This window comes from Populus euphratica, unplaced genomic scaffold (genome assembly GCF_000495115.2).
Source record: "Populus euphratica unplaced genomic scaffold, PopEup_1.0 scaffold102.1, whole genome shotgun sequence".
NCBI classification, from domain to species: domain Eukaryota; kingdom Viridiplantae; phylum Streptophyta; class Magnoliopsida; order Malpighiales; family Salicaceae; genus Populus; species Populus euphratica.
In genome coordinates this window covers 544,067-559,106 of record NW_011499957.1, presented here as the reverse complement: position 1 = coordinate 559,106, position 15,040 = coordinate 544,067, and the positions used below count along the sequence as shown (strand labels likewise).

The window sequence follows — 15,040 nt, the reverse complement described above, 5'->3', positions numbered from 1 at the left end:
AGCTTTAATCGTAGTACTTAATTTATTCTCCACTAAATTGGGTATTGAATGAAGCAATCCAATGCTTCAGACTTATATGAGATCAAATAAACATGACCAAACCGTGTGAAATCATCTATAAATATGATGAAATAACTTCCTCTATATCTTACTCTCACATTTATTGGATCACAAATGTCTGAATGAATAAGTCTATAAATGTGATGAAATAATTTCCTCCATGTTTTGCTCTAACATTCATTGGACCATAAATGTCTTAATGAATAAGCTGTAATCTCTTTTAGCTTTGCCAAATGGTAATTTAGTTGCTTTTCTAGCAAGACAATGCTCACAAACGAGCAATTTCTTTTTGAAAAGTGATCCTAAAAGACCAGCTCTTGCTAATCTATGTAATCGATCTTACCCAATGTGTCCTAATCTAGCATGCCAAGTTATGATATTACTATCATTAATAGTACTGGAATTTTGAACAACATAAATTGAAGCATCATAATTAATAGATACATTAACAGTGTCTAACCCCATAAAACCATTTAATACAAAACCAGAACCATAAAAAATATTATCCAGATGTATTTTTACACAATAACCAAAAAATGTAATTTTAAAGCCCAATTGGAGTAAAGTAAGAATAGACACAAGATTTCATTGAACTTCTAGAGTGTAGAGCACATCATGAAGATAAAGTGTGCGACCACCCCGCAAATCTAGTTTGCAGGTAACGATCCCAAGCACAGCAGCGAAAGCATTATTCCCCATGTATATGTATCTACTTCCCTTTGAAATTCGACGGAATTCCAAAAAAGTTATTCAATCCCTTGCTATGTGGTCAGTTGCTCCTGAGTTTATGGTCCAAAAGGGAACAGATTCAGCAAGCATTAAACAACTACTAACATACAAGTTAGAGGGATGATTGTGGTTAAACATTATCTTTGGCTCAGTGCAATTACGAGTAAAGTGACTAGGTTTACCATAATTGAAACAATTCATATTCTTGTCTTTCTTACTACCGCATTTCCCACACTTGCGTTTATATCCATTGCTACTTGCTTCTATTTCTCTCTTGCCATATTTGGGACCTTTAGCCTTATCATTTTTATATTTAGAGCCATATGCTCCACGCATCTTTGTCTCAGATATAAAAACCTCATTTATAGGCTTTTCAGCGTGAAGTCGATCTTCTTCACGCTCGACATGACGAGCAACATCGTCAAATGTCTTGATGTTGTCATTGTGGGTAAGGTTTACATACATGTGTTCCTAAATACTTGGCAAAGAGTAGATAACTGCTTAGACTTGTTGTTCATCAGTCATCTCATGCCCAACACCCCTTAATTCACTAATTATGTTAGACATGACTGTAAGATGCTGCCTCATCGTTTGATTTTAGCATTTCCTATAACCATCGAATTTAAGGGTTAATTGATGAAGTCTAGTAGTGGAGGTTCCTCCATACTAAATCTTTACTGCATCCCAAACAGATTGAGTTGAACGATGCCTTTTAAAACGCATCATTATATCATTTCTCATGCTGCTCAACATCAAAATACGAGCTACACGATCCTTGTATTTATAGGTTTGATATGCTTCCATATCAAGCCTGTGTTGAGCAGTGTTTCCTTACTTAGGCTCAGCCATCGATTGTGTGATTGTTTCCAGCATTTCTTGCTCTTTCAGGAGATACTCAATTTTACGATGCCATGCATCATAATTCTTTTCACTTAGTTTGTCCTCATGGTTCAAATCAGCAATAATACTTTTAGATGCAGTCATATTAAGCTTTATTGACAAGAATTACAAATATTAGTATTTAGTACAATTTAATTCACATATTTTGCCACTCCATTCTAAATTAAACAAATAATAATCTAACACATACAATAAAAATGAAAAGAATGTTAAACATTTAATCAATTTCTATTTGTATGGTTTAATTATTATTGAAAATTTAAACGAATGCAAAATTATAGTTATTAGTTTCAACTAACAACTCTCACTAATCAGGTTGCAAATATTATCATATACATTATCATATATATGCATATAATGTAATTAAACTTAAATTACATAAATATTCAGTTCACAATTAAACAACCATCATCTTTTTTTAAAAAAAAAACAATATTAAAAATAATAAATTTCAAAATTTTTTTATATATATATTTTAGGCATATAAGTAGGGTCTCCAATTACATCATCTACTTCATCAAAGTCATCTCCTCCAAGTTTATTCTACTCAAACCATGTAATGAATTTAACAGCAGCATCCAAATGACCTGCGCGTCTTCCAGTGCGTCGTATACCTTTTTTTGGCATACTAACGTTCCCTCTTAAGCAGCATTTCATATGCGAGATTGTTGAAATCTAAGGATTTTAGCCTATATTCCAACGATAGTCGCACTAGAATCCATTCCTTAGGTAGAGAATTGAGAACGATTAATATTTGATGTTCTATATAGAATTCATAAACACCACTTATAGGCAATCTACTCATCCAATGATACATATAATCAATGTGCACTTGAATTTTATGAACAGGATTAAAAGTATAACCCAACAAATAATACCAATGTTGATCGATTTGTTATTGCCTATTCATTACAACAAAATATTCCAAAAGCACATAAATATTATACTTAATATTTAATTAAAGCATGTATCATCATATATGTTAAAAAAATATGAAAATTAAATAATTTATTTTAATAGTAAATAAATTGCTCCATAATTTGACAATTTATATTAACAAAAAAATATTAATTGTCTTAATATTATTCTTAATATTAATAGATATATTAATAATTATTGATATATACTAATTTGCTACACATCTTTGAAAAGATGTGTGCATATATATTAATTGCCACACGACAGTTAATATTTAATAAACACACATCTTTCAAAAGATGTATGTGTGTGTATGGACATATCTTTCAAAAGATGTGTTGGTTCGTTTTCTTTAATAACAGTTAATTAATTACTGCAATTGCAATTAATTAAAAATGAAAATGAAAATGATAATTTTTAATTTTCATTTCCATCATCAATTCACACATGAATTGATAATAAAATTAATTATAGAAAAAATAAATTCATAACTAAATTACTTCATAAAATTTTGTAAATTCAAAATTCTCAATGAAAGTAATTTTTTTTAACACAAAATTTATATCTATCGTTCATATAATAATAGATATACTGCATCAAAGCAATATTTAAAAACACGGCTCTGATACCAATATAGATCGGAAAGGAAAACTTACTTGTGAGAATTCATTTTCTTATTCCTGGATTAATTACTTTCGTGCCAGTTCAATTACTAGAACTAAAGTGATATTCCACAGTATGAACGTCTTTGTAAATCTTGTCAAGTCAATGTAGAGAATCAAGATGGAGAAGAGAAAGAGAGAACTTTGTTCATTCAATAATGAAAACTTATTATTCTATATAGGTTATGTCCCTTTATATATTATTAGAGAAGACGGTTACTTCCCTTAGTAACTTCTCTAAGAAATTGGATAAGGCTCATCTATCATGGATGGACCAGGCCTAATCCAATAATCAACAAAAATCTCTATTTTTTATTTATTTTTTTTACTTAGTTAATAACCATTTCCAAAGTTTGCTATATAAAGACAAGAAAAAAATTGTATTTTTTAAATATAGGATAACAATATTTTTATTGAATAACATAGTTTCTTTTCAATGTAAAATAAAAAAATATTTTAAACTTCATTATTTGCAACTTATATAGTGAATATTTATATAAATTGTTTCTTAATTTTTTCATATGAAATATTAAAATTTCAAATATATTTTTAAGTTTTTCCGAGGTGACACGGGTCAACCCATGTAACAAATGACTAACTTTCTTGGTTGGGTCAACTCCCAGGGGTTTAATATATAGTTATTAAACTAGGACTAGCCCCGCAAGTCGACTCGAAACCCAACAAACACAATTGAAACCTGTTTTGTTTTTCAAATTTGTTTTTTCCCCTAACTAAAGTTCTTTTTTTTATATATAGTTGATTATTAATTATTTTTGAAATTCACTATATAAATACTATAAGAATGTGTTATTTTGTATAATGAAGGATTTGAAGTCTTTTAGTATATATACTCTATGTTTATAAAAAAAAAATTATATTTCAATGTAAAATTTTAAATCTTTTAGTATATACTCTATATTCACATAAAAAAAGTTATGTTTTTTCAATATAAAATAAAAAATATTTTATATTTAAATACTTTAATTTAAAAGGATAAGATATTAACATATATCTTCTCAATGTAAAGTAAAAAAACTTTTTAAAATAAAATTTTAAATTTTATTATTTATAACAAGTATAGTCTATATTCACATTGATTGTTTTTTAGTTTTTCTCATATGAAATATTAAAATTTATTTTTTTATAATTCTTTCAAGTTAACTAGGATTAATTTATATAACTAAAGACCTGACTCTTTTACCAAATAAACCCCGATCAGGATAAATAATTAAGCTAGTATTAAGGAGTGTGGTAGTGTTTATTTTATTATAAAATATATTAAAATAATTTTTTTATTTTTTTAAAAAATATTTTTTATATTAATATATTAAAATAATTTGAAAATATAAAAAATATATTAATTTAAAATAAAATAAAATAATTTTTTTTAAAACTACTTTTAAATCACAATACCAAATATTGCCAACAGTGCCTTAAATATGGTTTAATAACTATGGATGGCAGCAATTTGTACAGGTTTTTATATCTTCGATTTCTATAGCGGCTATAAATCCAGAAAAGGAAAATGACAAGCAAAGCCTTTTCAATTGTGATATTACAAAATGAGTGGATTTATACGGTATTTAAAAAAACAAATTTGTTAAAAATTATTATTTTACATATTTTAAATTATTTTGATATGATAATTTTTAAAAAATAAAAAATATTATTTTAATATAAAAAATATTTTTAAAAATAACTGGAATTACAATCTTAAAAATGCATAGGTCGTTTTCGATGACTATTATTCAAGATTTATTTTCTTCTGGGGTGTCTGACATGTTCAGCATCTTGACTGGTGATTGTTCTTCGTGGCATAGTTATTTCTGATAAGTCCACTTGTCGATTCAGGCTTGATTGTGATTGTGATTTTTTATAATTATTTTAAAAGTTGATTTAATTAAATATAACCGTTAGTCAAACTAAATTTAGGAAAGAATTAGTCGGGTTAATCTTAAAAAATTATAATTAAAGCACTGTTATTTTAATTAATATATGAATTTACTCATGACTGGGTCTTTTGAATTTAGGATTTTGGAGATTTTTCTTTCAAGACCTGTGCTTCTGGGACGCTTGAGTAGTTGATTATTAGTTTGATTGTGAAGACAAAAGACAAAAGTGTCGTTTTTAACTAATTTTATGTTCGAAGGGACAGAGGAAAACTACACTTCAAAACTAGAAAACATGAAAACTAGATTGTATTCCAAGCCCGATAGTGACTGGACTTGGTTTCAAGTCCAAAAATATTTTATGTGTGTCTGTGTTTTTTTTTTAAATATTTTTTTATCACATATAAAAATATATTATTTTTAAAAAAATTCTTTTTAAGAATGCATTCACATTAAAATTATGGTTTTTTCCATTTCATCAAAATTAATATAAAGAAATCAATTTCTCAAGATAAACAATAAATTATTCTATACAATTTAATAATTTGTAATGGAACCATAATTTGATATTGCAAGTTCCTATTTATTATAAAAAAATGTAAATAAATAAATTTCTATTTATTTTTCAGATATTAATAGTTTAATGATAATACATATTAAAAGAAAAATAAACTTTTTTACGTTTTGTTATATCTTGTTATTGGTCAACTAAATAAAAAACAAAATATTTATCTTATCTTACAAATCACTACTAAATACAACTCCATGTTCTTCTCCTATTTCATCTATTTTTTTTTATTTAAAATCATTCTAGCTATCTCCAAATCTTATATTTCAATATTATAATCAAGTACTTTTTTTTTTTAAAAAATCATCACCCCACTCTAAATAATCAGAACAGAACTTATAATTAAGTATTGAGCACAAGAGCGGGAGGACAAGGCATCCTCCAAGCTTCAAAACTGAATTTTCTTTTCTATTATTTTTCCCTTGGCAAATTTTGAAGGGACCTCTAACTAATTGATTTCCTAGTCTACCTAAATTGGTCAGAGGCTAGGTTATCGTATTTGAATTAAATTTGTTGTGTTGTTTTTGTTTTTTTATTTTAAAAATACTTTTATAAAATATTAAATTTATTTTAATATTTTTATTTTAAATTAACATTTCTAAATCATTTTAATATTATAATATTGCAGCTTGTTTATTTATTTATTTATTTTGCTTCTTGCCATCTTAATTGCGACGGGCTCCATTTATGTGAGCTATAAATCTTAAGTCCCATCCAGCCCATTCTTTCAATATTAGGGATTTCAAGAAAGGTTAATGTTGGGCTTATCGAGTTTTTTTACCAGTCCGATATATGTATGTATGTATGTATTAGAATTACATAGTTCTCTTAGCAATCATAGTTATAAAAATCAATTTAGATATCCATCTAAAAATAATTTAGATTATGAAGTTAACTGTTTTATTATTTTTAATAAAATAATAATTTTTTAATTTTTTTTATAATAAATTAACTTGATTAAGTTTTAATTTAATTTGATTTTCATTAAAAATCTGATTGGATGGAAATCTGATTGGATGGAATAGAATTGGCCAAATCAATATTTTGCATAATTTAACTAGAACCTCTAGGTTATCCAAGTTTATCTACCGGGCCGAGTGGATTTTAGGTTATGACTGGTAGAATTTTCAAATATGCTTATCGTTCGTTATTTATAACGGCTATAATTTCTTGTTTCCCACCCCCAAGTCCTTGGTTAGACAACGTCTGTGAATTCTTTAAAAAATATGATAAAAGTGATTTTATTATTTTGTTAAGAGAACTGTTTTAAATTCTAAATTTAAAAATTAAATAAATATTATCTTTGCAATGAAGATAATATTTATTTATTTATTTTTAAAATAAATAAATATAAAACTGTGATATTTATTTAAATTTAAAAGCTATTTTAAATTATTAATTTAAAATCAAGTTCCTTTCTCCACTGCTCACGAAGGTCCATAGCATCAGGAGTCTCAACTCTAATCGGTATGCTTGAGAGAGTACCAACAGACTGAACATCATCCTCCATCTCGTCTTCATCGAGCTGTTCTTCCTTTTCCTCCTCCTCCAAATGATCCCATGTTCCATGAGGCATCTAGCAGCAGGACTGTCTCTGCGAATGCTTCGTGCTGGTGAAATGTGATGATACTGTCCCCGAAGTTGAGCAAGCGGCAAGCGTCCTTGACACCAGGTGGTCCTGGCGGAGACATAGTCATGCTTTTGAAATACTGTGGCGCTCATGTATGCATGTTGATTTGGAATCCCAGGCGTACAGAGTGCATGAAGGAACGGATAATTGATTCCACGTGGGATTTCCCTTGGTGATTGCCTGATATGTTGCCTTAAACATACCAGGCATCACACTTGAATGAATGGGGACAGAATTATTAAATTGTTTGGACTCATTTGGCAATTGATTATATGCTAGGGGCTTATTGAAGTTTCCCCAGAAAAAAACATATCTTCCATGATAGAGTCCCACCGGGACCTCATTGCCTGGGCATGCTAGGCAGAATGGCAGAAGCTAGAGTTCTGCTAGATTGAATGGCAATTATTGCATTTGCTACATATTTCTACGCAGCCTCGTGACTAGGTTCATGGTGTAATGCAGATGCTTCAAACCTGGTGCTGCCCACGAGACAATTCAAAACACAACCCGCAGAGGAAGCAAAGACATGGAGGAGCACAGATTCTTGGTGCACTGTGAAAATTGCTTGGGAGGAGATATTGAATGTTGGTGTTTATTTGCATGTTCATTCATCTACATTTACTTGGAATATTTCTTGAAACATATTTCTTCTACCACTGCAGAACTACGACTAGAAACGCCAAGAACGGCAGATTTTACATTCAACCAAAGGCTCACAGGGCAAAGAAATGTTTAGAGGCTGTGTATCAAGGAAAAGGTGAGGGCACCCTTTGTGACAAATACAGTTATTAAACTCGGTTTAACTAAGCATATGTTAACTAGATAAATTTAAAATTTAAAATCTTTTAAAATCTAACTCGAACCGAGTTTATAATTAAATGAGATAAGATATTAATTCGACCAAACATTATTATTCTTGTTTAAGTTTTTAGAAATTTTATTAATCTAGTTTAAATTTGATTAAGTTAGTGCTTGTAAAAACAAAATATTATCATTTTAACAAAATAATCGATCTAGAGATCATCAAGTTAACCCGACAATCTAACAACCCATGCTTTTTGTTGGAGGTCAATCCCGATCAGACCCGACAACTATGGTTGGGAATTTGGTAAAGATAGCCCTATGCACATACTGCCCCATGTATACCTTTTGTTTTGTTTCAGTGAGATGTCCTGAAAGATAGAAGCTGCATGCCTGAGTTTTTCTCTCATCTTCTTCATTCGAAAGCTCGTTGAAACTTGAGGTCACCTCCCATGGTAAATCAATCTTATCTCTTATAATTTAGGCATACAGAAGCGAAGAGAAGGAGATCTTGCCCTAGTTGCTCTGCGTTGCATCCTTTCTCTGTTGGAGTGTCTGCCATCCATTAGAAAGACACTTGCTCAAATTAAGCTGGGATCACATTAATATTGTGTAGAGTCGAAAGAAGGAAAGGGCAATGTTACATTATTGATGCATAATAACTAATGAGTATCATTCATGATCAAATCAACAAGTCTTAAGTCTAAGGTAGTAGGTTCTGTTTTTATGCGTTTTAAAATTATATTTTATTTGAAAAAAATATTAAATTAATAATTTTTTAAATGTTTTTCAATAAATTTAATGTCTAGATATAAATAATAATAATAATAATAATAATATGAAAAAAAAATTATGGTAATATATTTTCAAGAAAAAATTATTTTAAAAAAACACCATACACCATAATTCTAAATATACACTAAGAAGAAATTTAAATGTGTCAAACAAGTTTTTTTTTTTTTTAACGACAACAAGCATAACTTTAAGTGGACATTGGATTTAGCTGGAATTTTGTTAACTTGTTCTACAAGCCTGTTGGATTGGGCTTTAACCAACTAAAGTTGTTTTAATGCCCATATTATATTTGGAATGTTTTTTATAATTTTATTTATTTTTCTAGTTATTTTTAGATTTTTTAATTAAGTTTTAGATTTTTTTTATTCAACTTTCATTAACCAATAAAGTGTTAATTTTTTTTTAAGTTTATTAAAATAATGAGAAACAAATCTTATAAATTAAAAAAGTTAAATGAAAATAAAATTGAAAAAAAAACTAATTTCATAAATTATTTCAAATAAAATAAATAATAATCAAAATAATAGAGATCAAATCTAATAGATAAAAAATTTGAAAGATTATGAAATTAAAAAAATTAAATAGCAATAAAAAGAATGAAGATCAAATATGATAGATAAAAAAATTTAATTAAGAAAATAATAACAGAAAAACAAATAATAATTATAAAAATAAGGATTAAAGTTGATATAAAAATCAAATTAAATTAAATTCTAAGGGATGAAATTAAAAAAATATTTTAAAAAAAATATATAGCAAATCAAAAGTTTGAGGATTAAATTTGATATAATCAACAAATAACATGACATTTTTAAATTTTTAACAACTTTTAAAAAATATTTTGGGCCTAAAAAAAAAAAAAAAACTTCATAGAGACTAAACTAAATTTTCTTTTGATTAGAAAATATTTTTTGTTAATCAACTTTTTTAATGACAAATAAACACAAAAAAATTTTCAAGTAAATCACTTTCCCTGAAACAAACAGAGCCTAAGTTCAAATGTGTGGTTTTTTTATACATTTCAAAGTATATTTTATTTAAAAAAATATTAAATAGATGAGTTTTTAGTGTTTTTTATAGTTTTGATGTCCTAATGCAAAAATAAATAATAGTATGAAAAAAATTATTTTAATATATTTTTAAGTAATTTTTTTAAAAAAAAACACCCTACACTATAATATTAAACAAGTAATAAGAAAAAATTTGAATATGTCAAACAAGTTTTTTTAAAAAAAAAACAAACATAACTTTTTATATAATCATTGGAATTAGGTGGAATTTTGCTAGCCATTCTATTTAATCGGGTTTTAACAAGCTAAAGTTGTTTTAATACCCAATAATATCTTTTTTTATAATTTTTTTATTTTTCTAATTATTTTTAGATTTTTTAATTAAGTTTTGGAATTTTTTTATTCAACAATATAGTTTTAGCACCGAGAAATCCTAGTTAATGTCAGAGCATTGATTGTTAATGTAATATTAGGTTTCCAAGCAATCGAATTTTCTTCCCAATGTGAATACTTACATATAATAAAAATAAAAATAAAAATAAAAATGCAAAGCTGTAAAAGTACTTGTATGCTGAAACTTCTAGATGCCCCTTCAAACAAGGAAGCGGTGGCATTTGATATTCAAATAATTTAATTAGAATCAACAAAAGAAAATAATAATTAAAAAACGAAAACGATTTGTGAGGTTCGTACGATCACTCTCATAATATTTCCAGCTCTTTATATAGCCATCGGAAATTATTATTTATGTTAATTAATTCTTGATGTACGACTTTTTTGCTTTGGATGAATCCGTTGAAATTTTTTTCATATCCAAAGTGTTTACCAGCTAAGAACTATATATATATATATATATGACCAGCCTAGAGTTTGATTTATTATATTAACATGAATCAATTGTTTTTATTAAAAAATATTATTTTATTTTTCTAAAAAAATTCATCAACATCAATGTATCCATACTACTAAAAAATTAACTAGGTCAATCAATTTTTAAATTTAATTTGAAACAAACTTTGAATTACATATTTTTAAAGTTAATCTAATAAGGTGTGGTAGGTTTAACAATAAGATTTTTTTTTTTACAATATTTAAGAGGATTTTTGATATTGTGGCTTGCTTAAATTATTTTTTTTAATGAAACAAACTTTGAATTACATATTTTTAAAATTAATCTAATAAGGCGTGGTAGGGTTAACCATTAGAATTTTTTCTTTTTTTTACAATATTTAAGAGGGTATTTAATATCGTGGCTTGCTTAAAATTTAAAATTATTTTTTTAATTATTTTAATATGTTAATAATAAAAGTAATATTTTCAAAAAAATCTATATAATAGATTTTTTCCCTGTAAATTTGGAATTGATGAGATATTAGATGAATGCTTGGAAATATGATGTAAATATATTATTTTAACATGCTAATATTAAAAATAATACTTTTTAAAAAATCAATATAGTAGATTTTTCCCTACAAATTTAAAATTAATGAGATATTAGATGAATGTTTGAAAACATAGTGTAAATAAAATTATTTTAATATATTTTAATATAAAAAATATTTTAAAAAACAATCACAATCATACTTTTAAATAAATTATTTTATTAATTTAATATTTTTTATTTAAAATAAAACTCTACTTAAATAAAGCTTTAAATTACAATAGATTTTGAATAAATTATCAAATCGGTCAGATTGAACAATCATACTTAATTATTGTGCTGTCCAATAAACATAATGGCGCTGTATAATCTTGAAAAAAAAACAACAAGAAGAAAGAAGCAATTGTGAAGTGTTAATATTAAAATAGCGAGATAATCCCTAACGTCTCCATCAAGGCTTATATGACTCAGTCACAGTGTACGTTTGAAATTGCTACCAAAACATAGATAATTAAAATTTATTTTTTATATTCTTAAACATTTTAATATGTTTATCTCAAATATAAATTTTAAAAATAAAAAAAATATTATTTTAATATATTTCTAAATAAAAAAACAACTACTATATTCTTAAACATCCTCTTACACAGCCCCGGCGGCTAAAGGAAAAAAAATAACAATAAAACAATATTCTGGTAGGATAGAATCAACTAGAATGCAATTAAATGGAAGACAACAAATCCAATCATTATCATAATCTAAAATTTGATATCACATGGACCGACCCTTTGAACTTTAGACTTGGAAGCTTGTGAATTGTGATGGGGCGCACAGATGATCAAGATTGAGACTTCTCAACTCTCACTTCACCTGCTCCACAGTTGCCCGTGACTTAGTCCCTATAGTTAACATTATTAATTAATTAATTAATTAATTAATTAATTTTCATGGTTAAAGAAATGTTCATCGATTTTTCAAAGAAGAGAAGGGATTTTCGTAAGAAAAATCATTAAATTAAAAATGGTTCGATGCTAATTAATAAATTACTTAATTATTTGTCATACTTAGTGGATTAGTTAAGTAATTTTATTAAACTATAGGGACTAAATTATAATTAATGCCCATAACCATGAAACAACTAGAGCATATGCTTCAATTTTTATATTCCGTTAGAGGATAACAGGATACCTACCGTTTGAACCGAAACAGAAGAACATGTGCCTGTTAAGTTCTTCCTAGTGACCTAACATTTTTTGTCTGATTGCAGGAAGGTTCTACTGGTTTGACCAATCATTTTCGAAAGGGAGTGTTGGATGAAGTTTTTTATTTAGAAATATATGAAAATAATATTTAATTTTATAGAATTATTTTTTATATCAATATATCTAAACAATATAAAAAAATAAAAAAATAATTTTAAATAAAAAATAATTTTTAAATTTTTATAAAAATACTTTTAAAATATAAATACAAATGTGATTGAACTTCCTTAACCGTGGCATGCAATCTTTTTCATGGGTTTCGGGACTTTATGTAACAGAACATGTTCATTACATGCTAGACTCTATCTGATCCTATGAAACGACATGCTAGACTCTATCTGATCCTATGAAAAGTAGTTTAATTTGGATCAATCTTAAAATTATGTTGCTTCAATTTATTCAAAAAGAATTTGGCTAAGCTAAGCTTTGGATCGGCAGATTGCTTGAATTATGTTGCTTCAATCTTAAAATACTTATATTCAGTTGATTATTTATGGAATCAAGGCATGATTAATCAAAATTATTCATTCTGATTTTGTACCCATGATCAAGCTATGAAAAAAATAATATATTTATTTTGATGAAAAATGGAAATTAATGTTGAAAAGAATAGAAAATTAACTATAATTAAGTCCACTATGTGCTTCAAACAAAGAGTTAATTTTTCAAGTTTCTACAATTAATCAATTATTGATGTCTCAATCACTTTGCATGTAGCTTTAAGGTTTTTGAATTAACGTGGTCCAGCATGCACGCGGAGGCTTGTCATCTCCCCTTTGAACACTTTCACTTTTGAAAGAATCAACAGAAAGGAGGAGGCAGCGAAGAAAAAGCAGACACCCACTACGGCACTCAATAATTTTAAAGTGTAATTGCTTTATCTCTTTCTTGTTGATTTTTATCAGTAATATTCCCTCTGTTAGTTTTGCCGGTCAACTGAAGTTGTTTGTGCCTTGGATGGTCTGGTTTGCAGAGGGCACAAGGAAGATAGCCCTAGCTCGCTGCTCCCATGCTACTAATGACGGCATTTAAACAAAAATAATTGCGACAGAAGAGGAAGGTGGTGATCTTTTATTACGAACAACCTTTTTGCAAAGCACAAAAAGGTCCAGGAAACAACAATTGCCCATAATAAATAGAACCCAGATGAAACTGGGCTGTACGGTAGCGCAAACAGTAAATAAATTAGAAGGAACCCCCCATTTGATCAATAAATTTAAAAAGAAAGAACAAACAAACAATCTGCTAATTAAAAGCCCACTTCCAAATCCGGGTCTCCTTCTTCTCCCACCTCACTTCCTAATCTTAAGAAGGCATAGAGAACATTTTGAAGCCAAAACCAGTATTTGAACACAATAAGATGATGATGTGCAAGATTGTCACGTTGAAGTTTGAGACTGGAGAATGGTAAAAGTTGTAGCTTTCTGACGCAAAACTTAGACCCTTATTGCATGGATTTGGATAGGATGCTTCGTGTCTGCACATTTCGCTACTGGAGCCTTCCTTTATTACGTTGCTTAAACTAAAACCTGAAAATCAATAACAATGGGAAATGTGAACTGATTAATTACACTGCACAGATTGAAATGTTTTGGCACTAAATGACGTGGTGAGAATTGACTGAAAAGAAACTTCACTTACGTGATTTGCTGTGATGAATGGAGGAGTATTTCGAGCCTAGTAGTGTGTTGGTGGTGGTGGAGAAGCATAAATGTAAGCTGGAGGTGGAGGTGATTTCACTGGTGGGGGAGGTGAATGGTAGTAGTAGGGAGGAGGTGGTGACTGTGAAGGGGGAGGTGGGGACTTGTAGACATATGGAGGAGGGGGAGATGGAGATGGTGGTGGAGGAGACTTGTAGTAGTAAGGTGGTGGATGTGATGGGGATGGTGGAGGAGGGGATTTGTAGTGGTATGGGGGTGGAGGAGATGGTGAGGGGGGAGGTGGGGATTTGTAGTGGTATAACTTACGTGATTTGCTGTGATGAATGGAGGAGTATTTCGAGCCTAGTAGTGTGTTGGTGGTGGTGGAGAAGCATAAATGTAAGCTGGAGGTGGAGGTGATTTCACTTTGTAGTAGTATGGAGGTGGTGGTGAAGGAGAGGGTGGTGGGGGAGACTTGTAGTGGTAGGGTGGAGGAGGAGATGGCGACGGTGGAGGGGGTGACTTGTAGTAGTATGGTAGTGGTATGGTGGTGGTGGTGGTGGTGATGGTGGGGGTGGTGACTTGTAATAGTAAGGTGGTGGAGGAGATGGTGATGGTGGAGGAGGTGACTTGTAGTGGTATGGTGGTGGTGGTGATGGTGATGGTGGTGGTGGTGACTTGTAATAGTATGGGGGTGGAGGGGATGGGGATGGAGGTGGTGGGGATTTGTAATAATAGGGTGGTGGAGGAGATGGCGACGGTGGAGGAGGTGACTTGTAGTAGTATGGGGGGGGG

At 28.8% G+C, this 15,040-nt stretch overlaps 1 protein-coding gene and 1 long non-coding RNA gene across 3 annotated transcripts in view; one reads left to right on the top strand and one right to left on the bottom strand.

Annotated features, from left to right (window-relative positions):
- Positions 1-13,655: 13,655 nt before the first annotated feature.
- LOC105138427 (extensin-2-like) overlaps positions 13,656-15,040 on the bottom strand; it is a 4,203-nt gene continuing 2,818 nt past the window's right edge. Inside the window, exons 5-7 of the mRNA XM_011044489.1 lie at positions 14,672-14,781; positions 14,247-14,552; positions 13,656-14,134 (exon numbers count right to left, since the gene is read on the bottom strand). Of these exons, the coding sequence (XP_011042791.1) occupies positions 14,283-14,552; positions 14,672-14,781 (380 nt within the window). The 3' untranslated portion in view covers positions 13,656-14,134; positions 14,247-14,282. The remainder of the gene's footprint in view (positions 14,135-14,246; positions 14,553-14,671; positions 14,782-15,040) is intronic.
- Positions 14,757-15,040, top strand: part of LOC105138425 (uncharacterized) — a 2,848-nt gene continuing 2,564 nt past the window's right edge. For both annotated transcript variants that reach the window (XR_844773.1, XR_844772.1), the window contains exon 1: positions 14,757-14,891. This is a non-coding gene — a long non-coding RNA (uncharacterized LOC105138425). The remainder of the gene's footprint in view (positions 14,892-15,040) is intronic.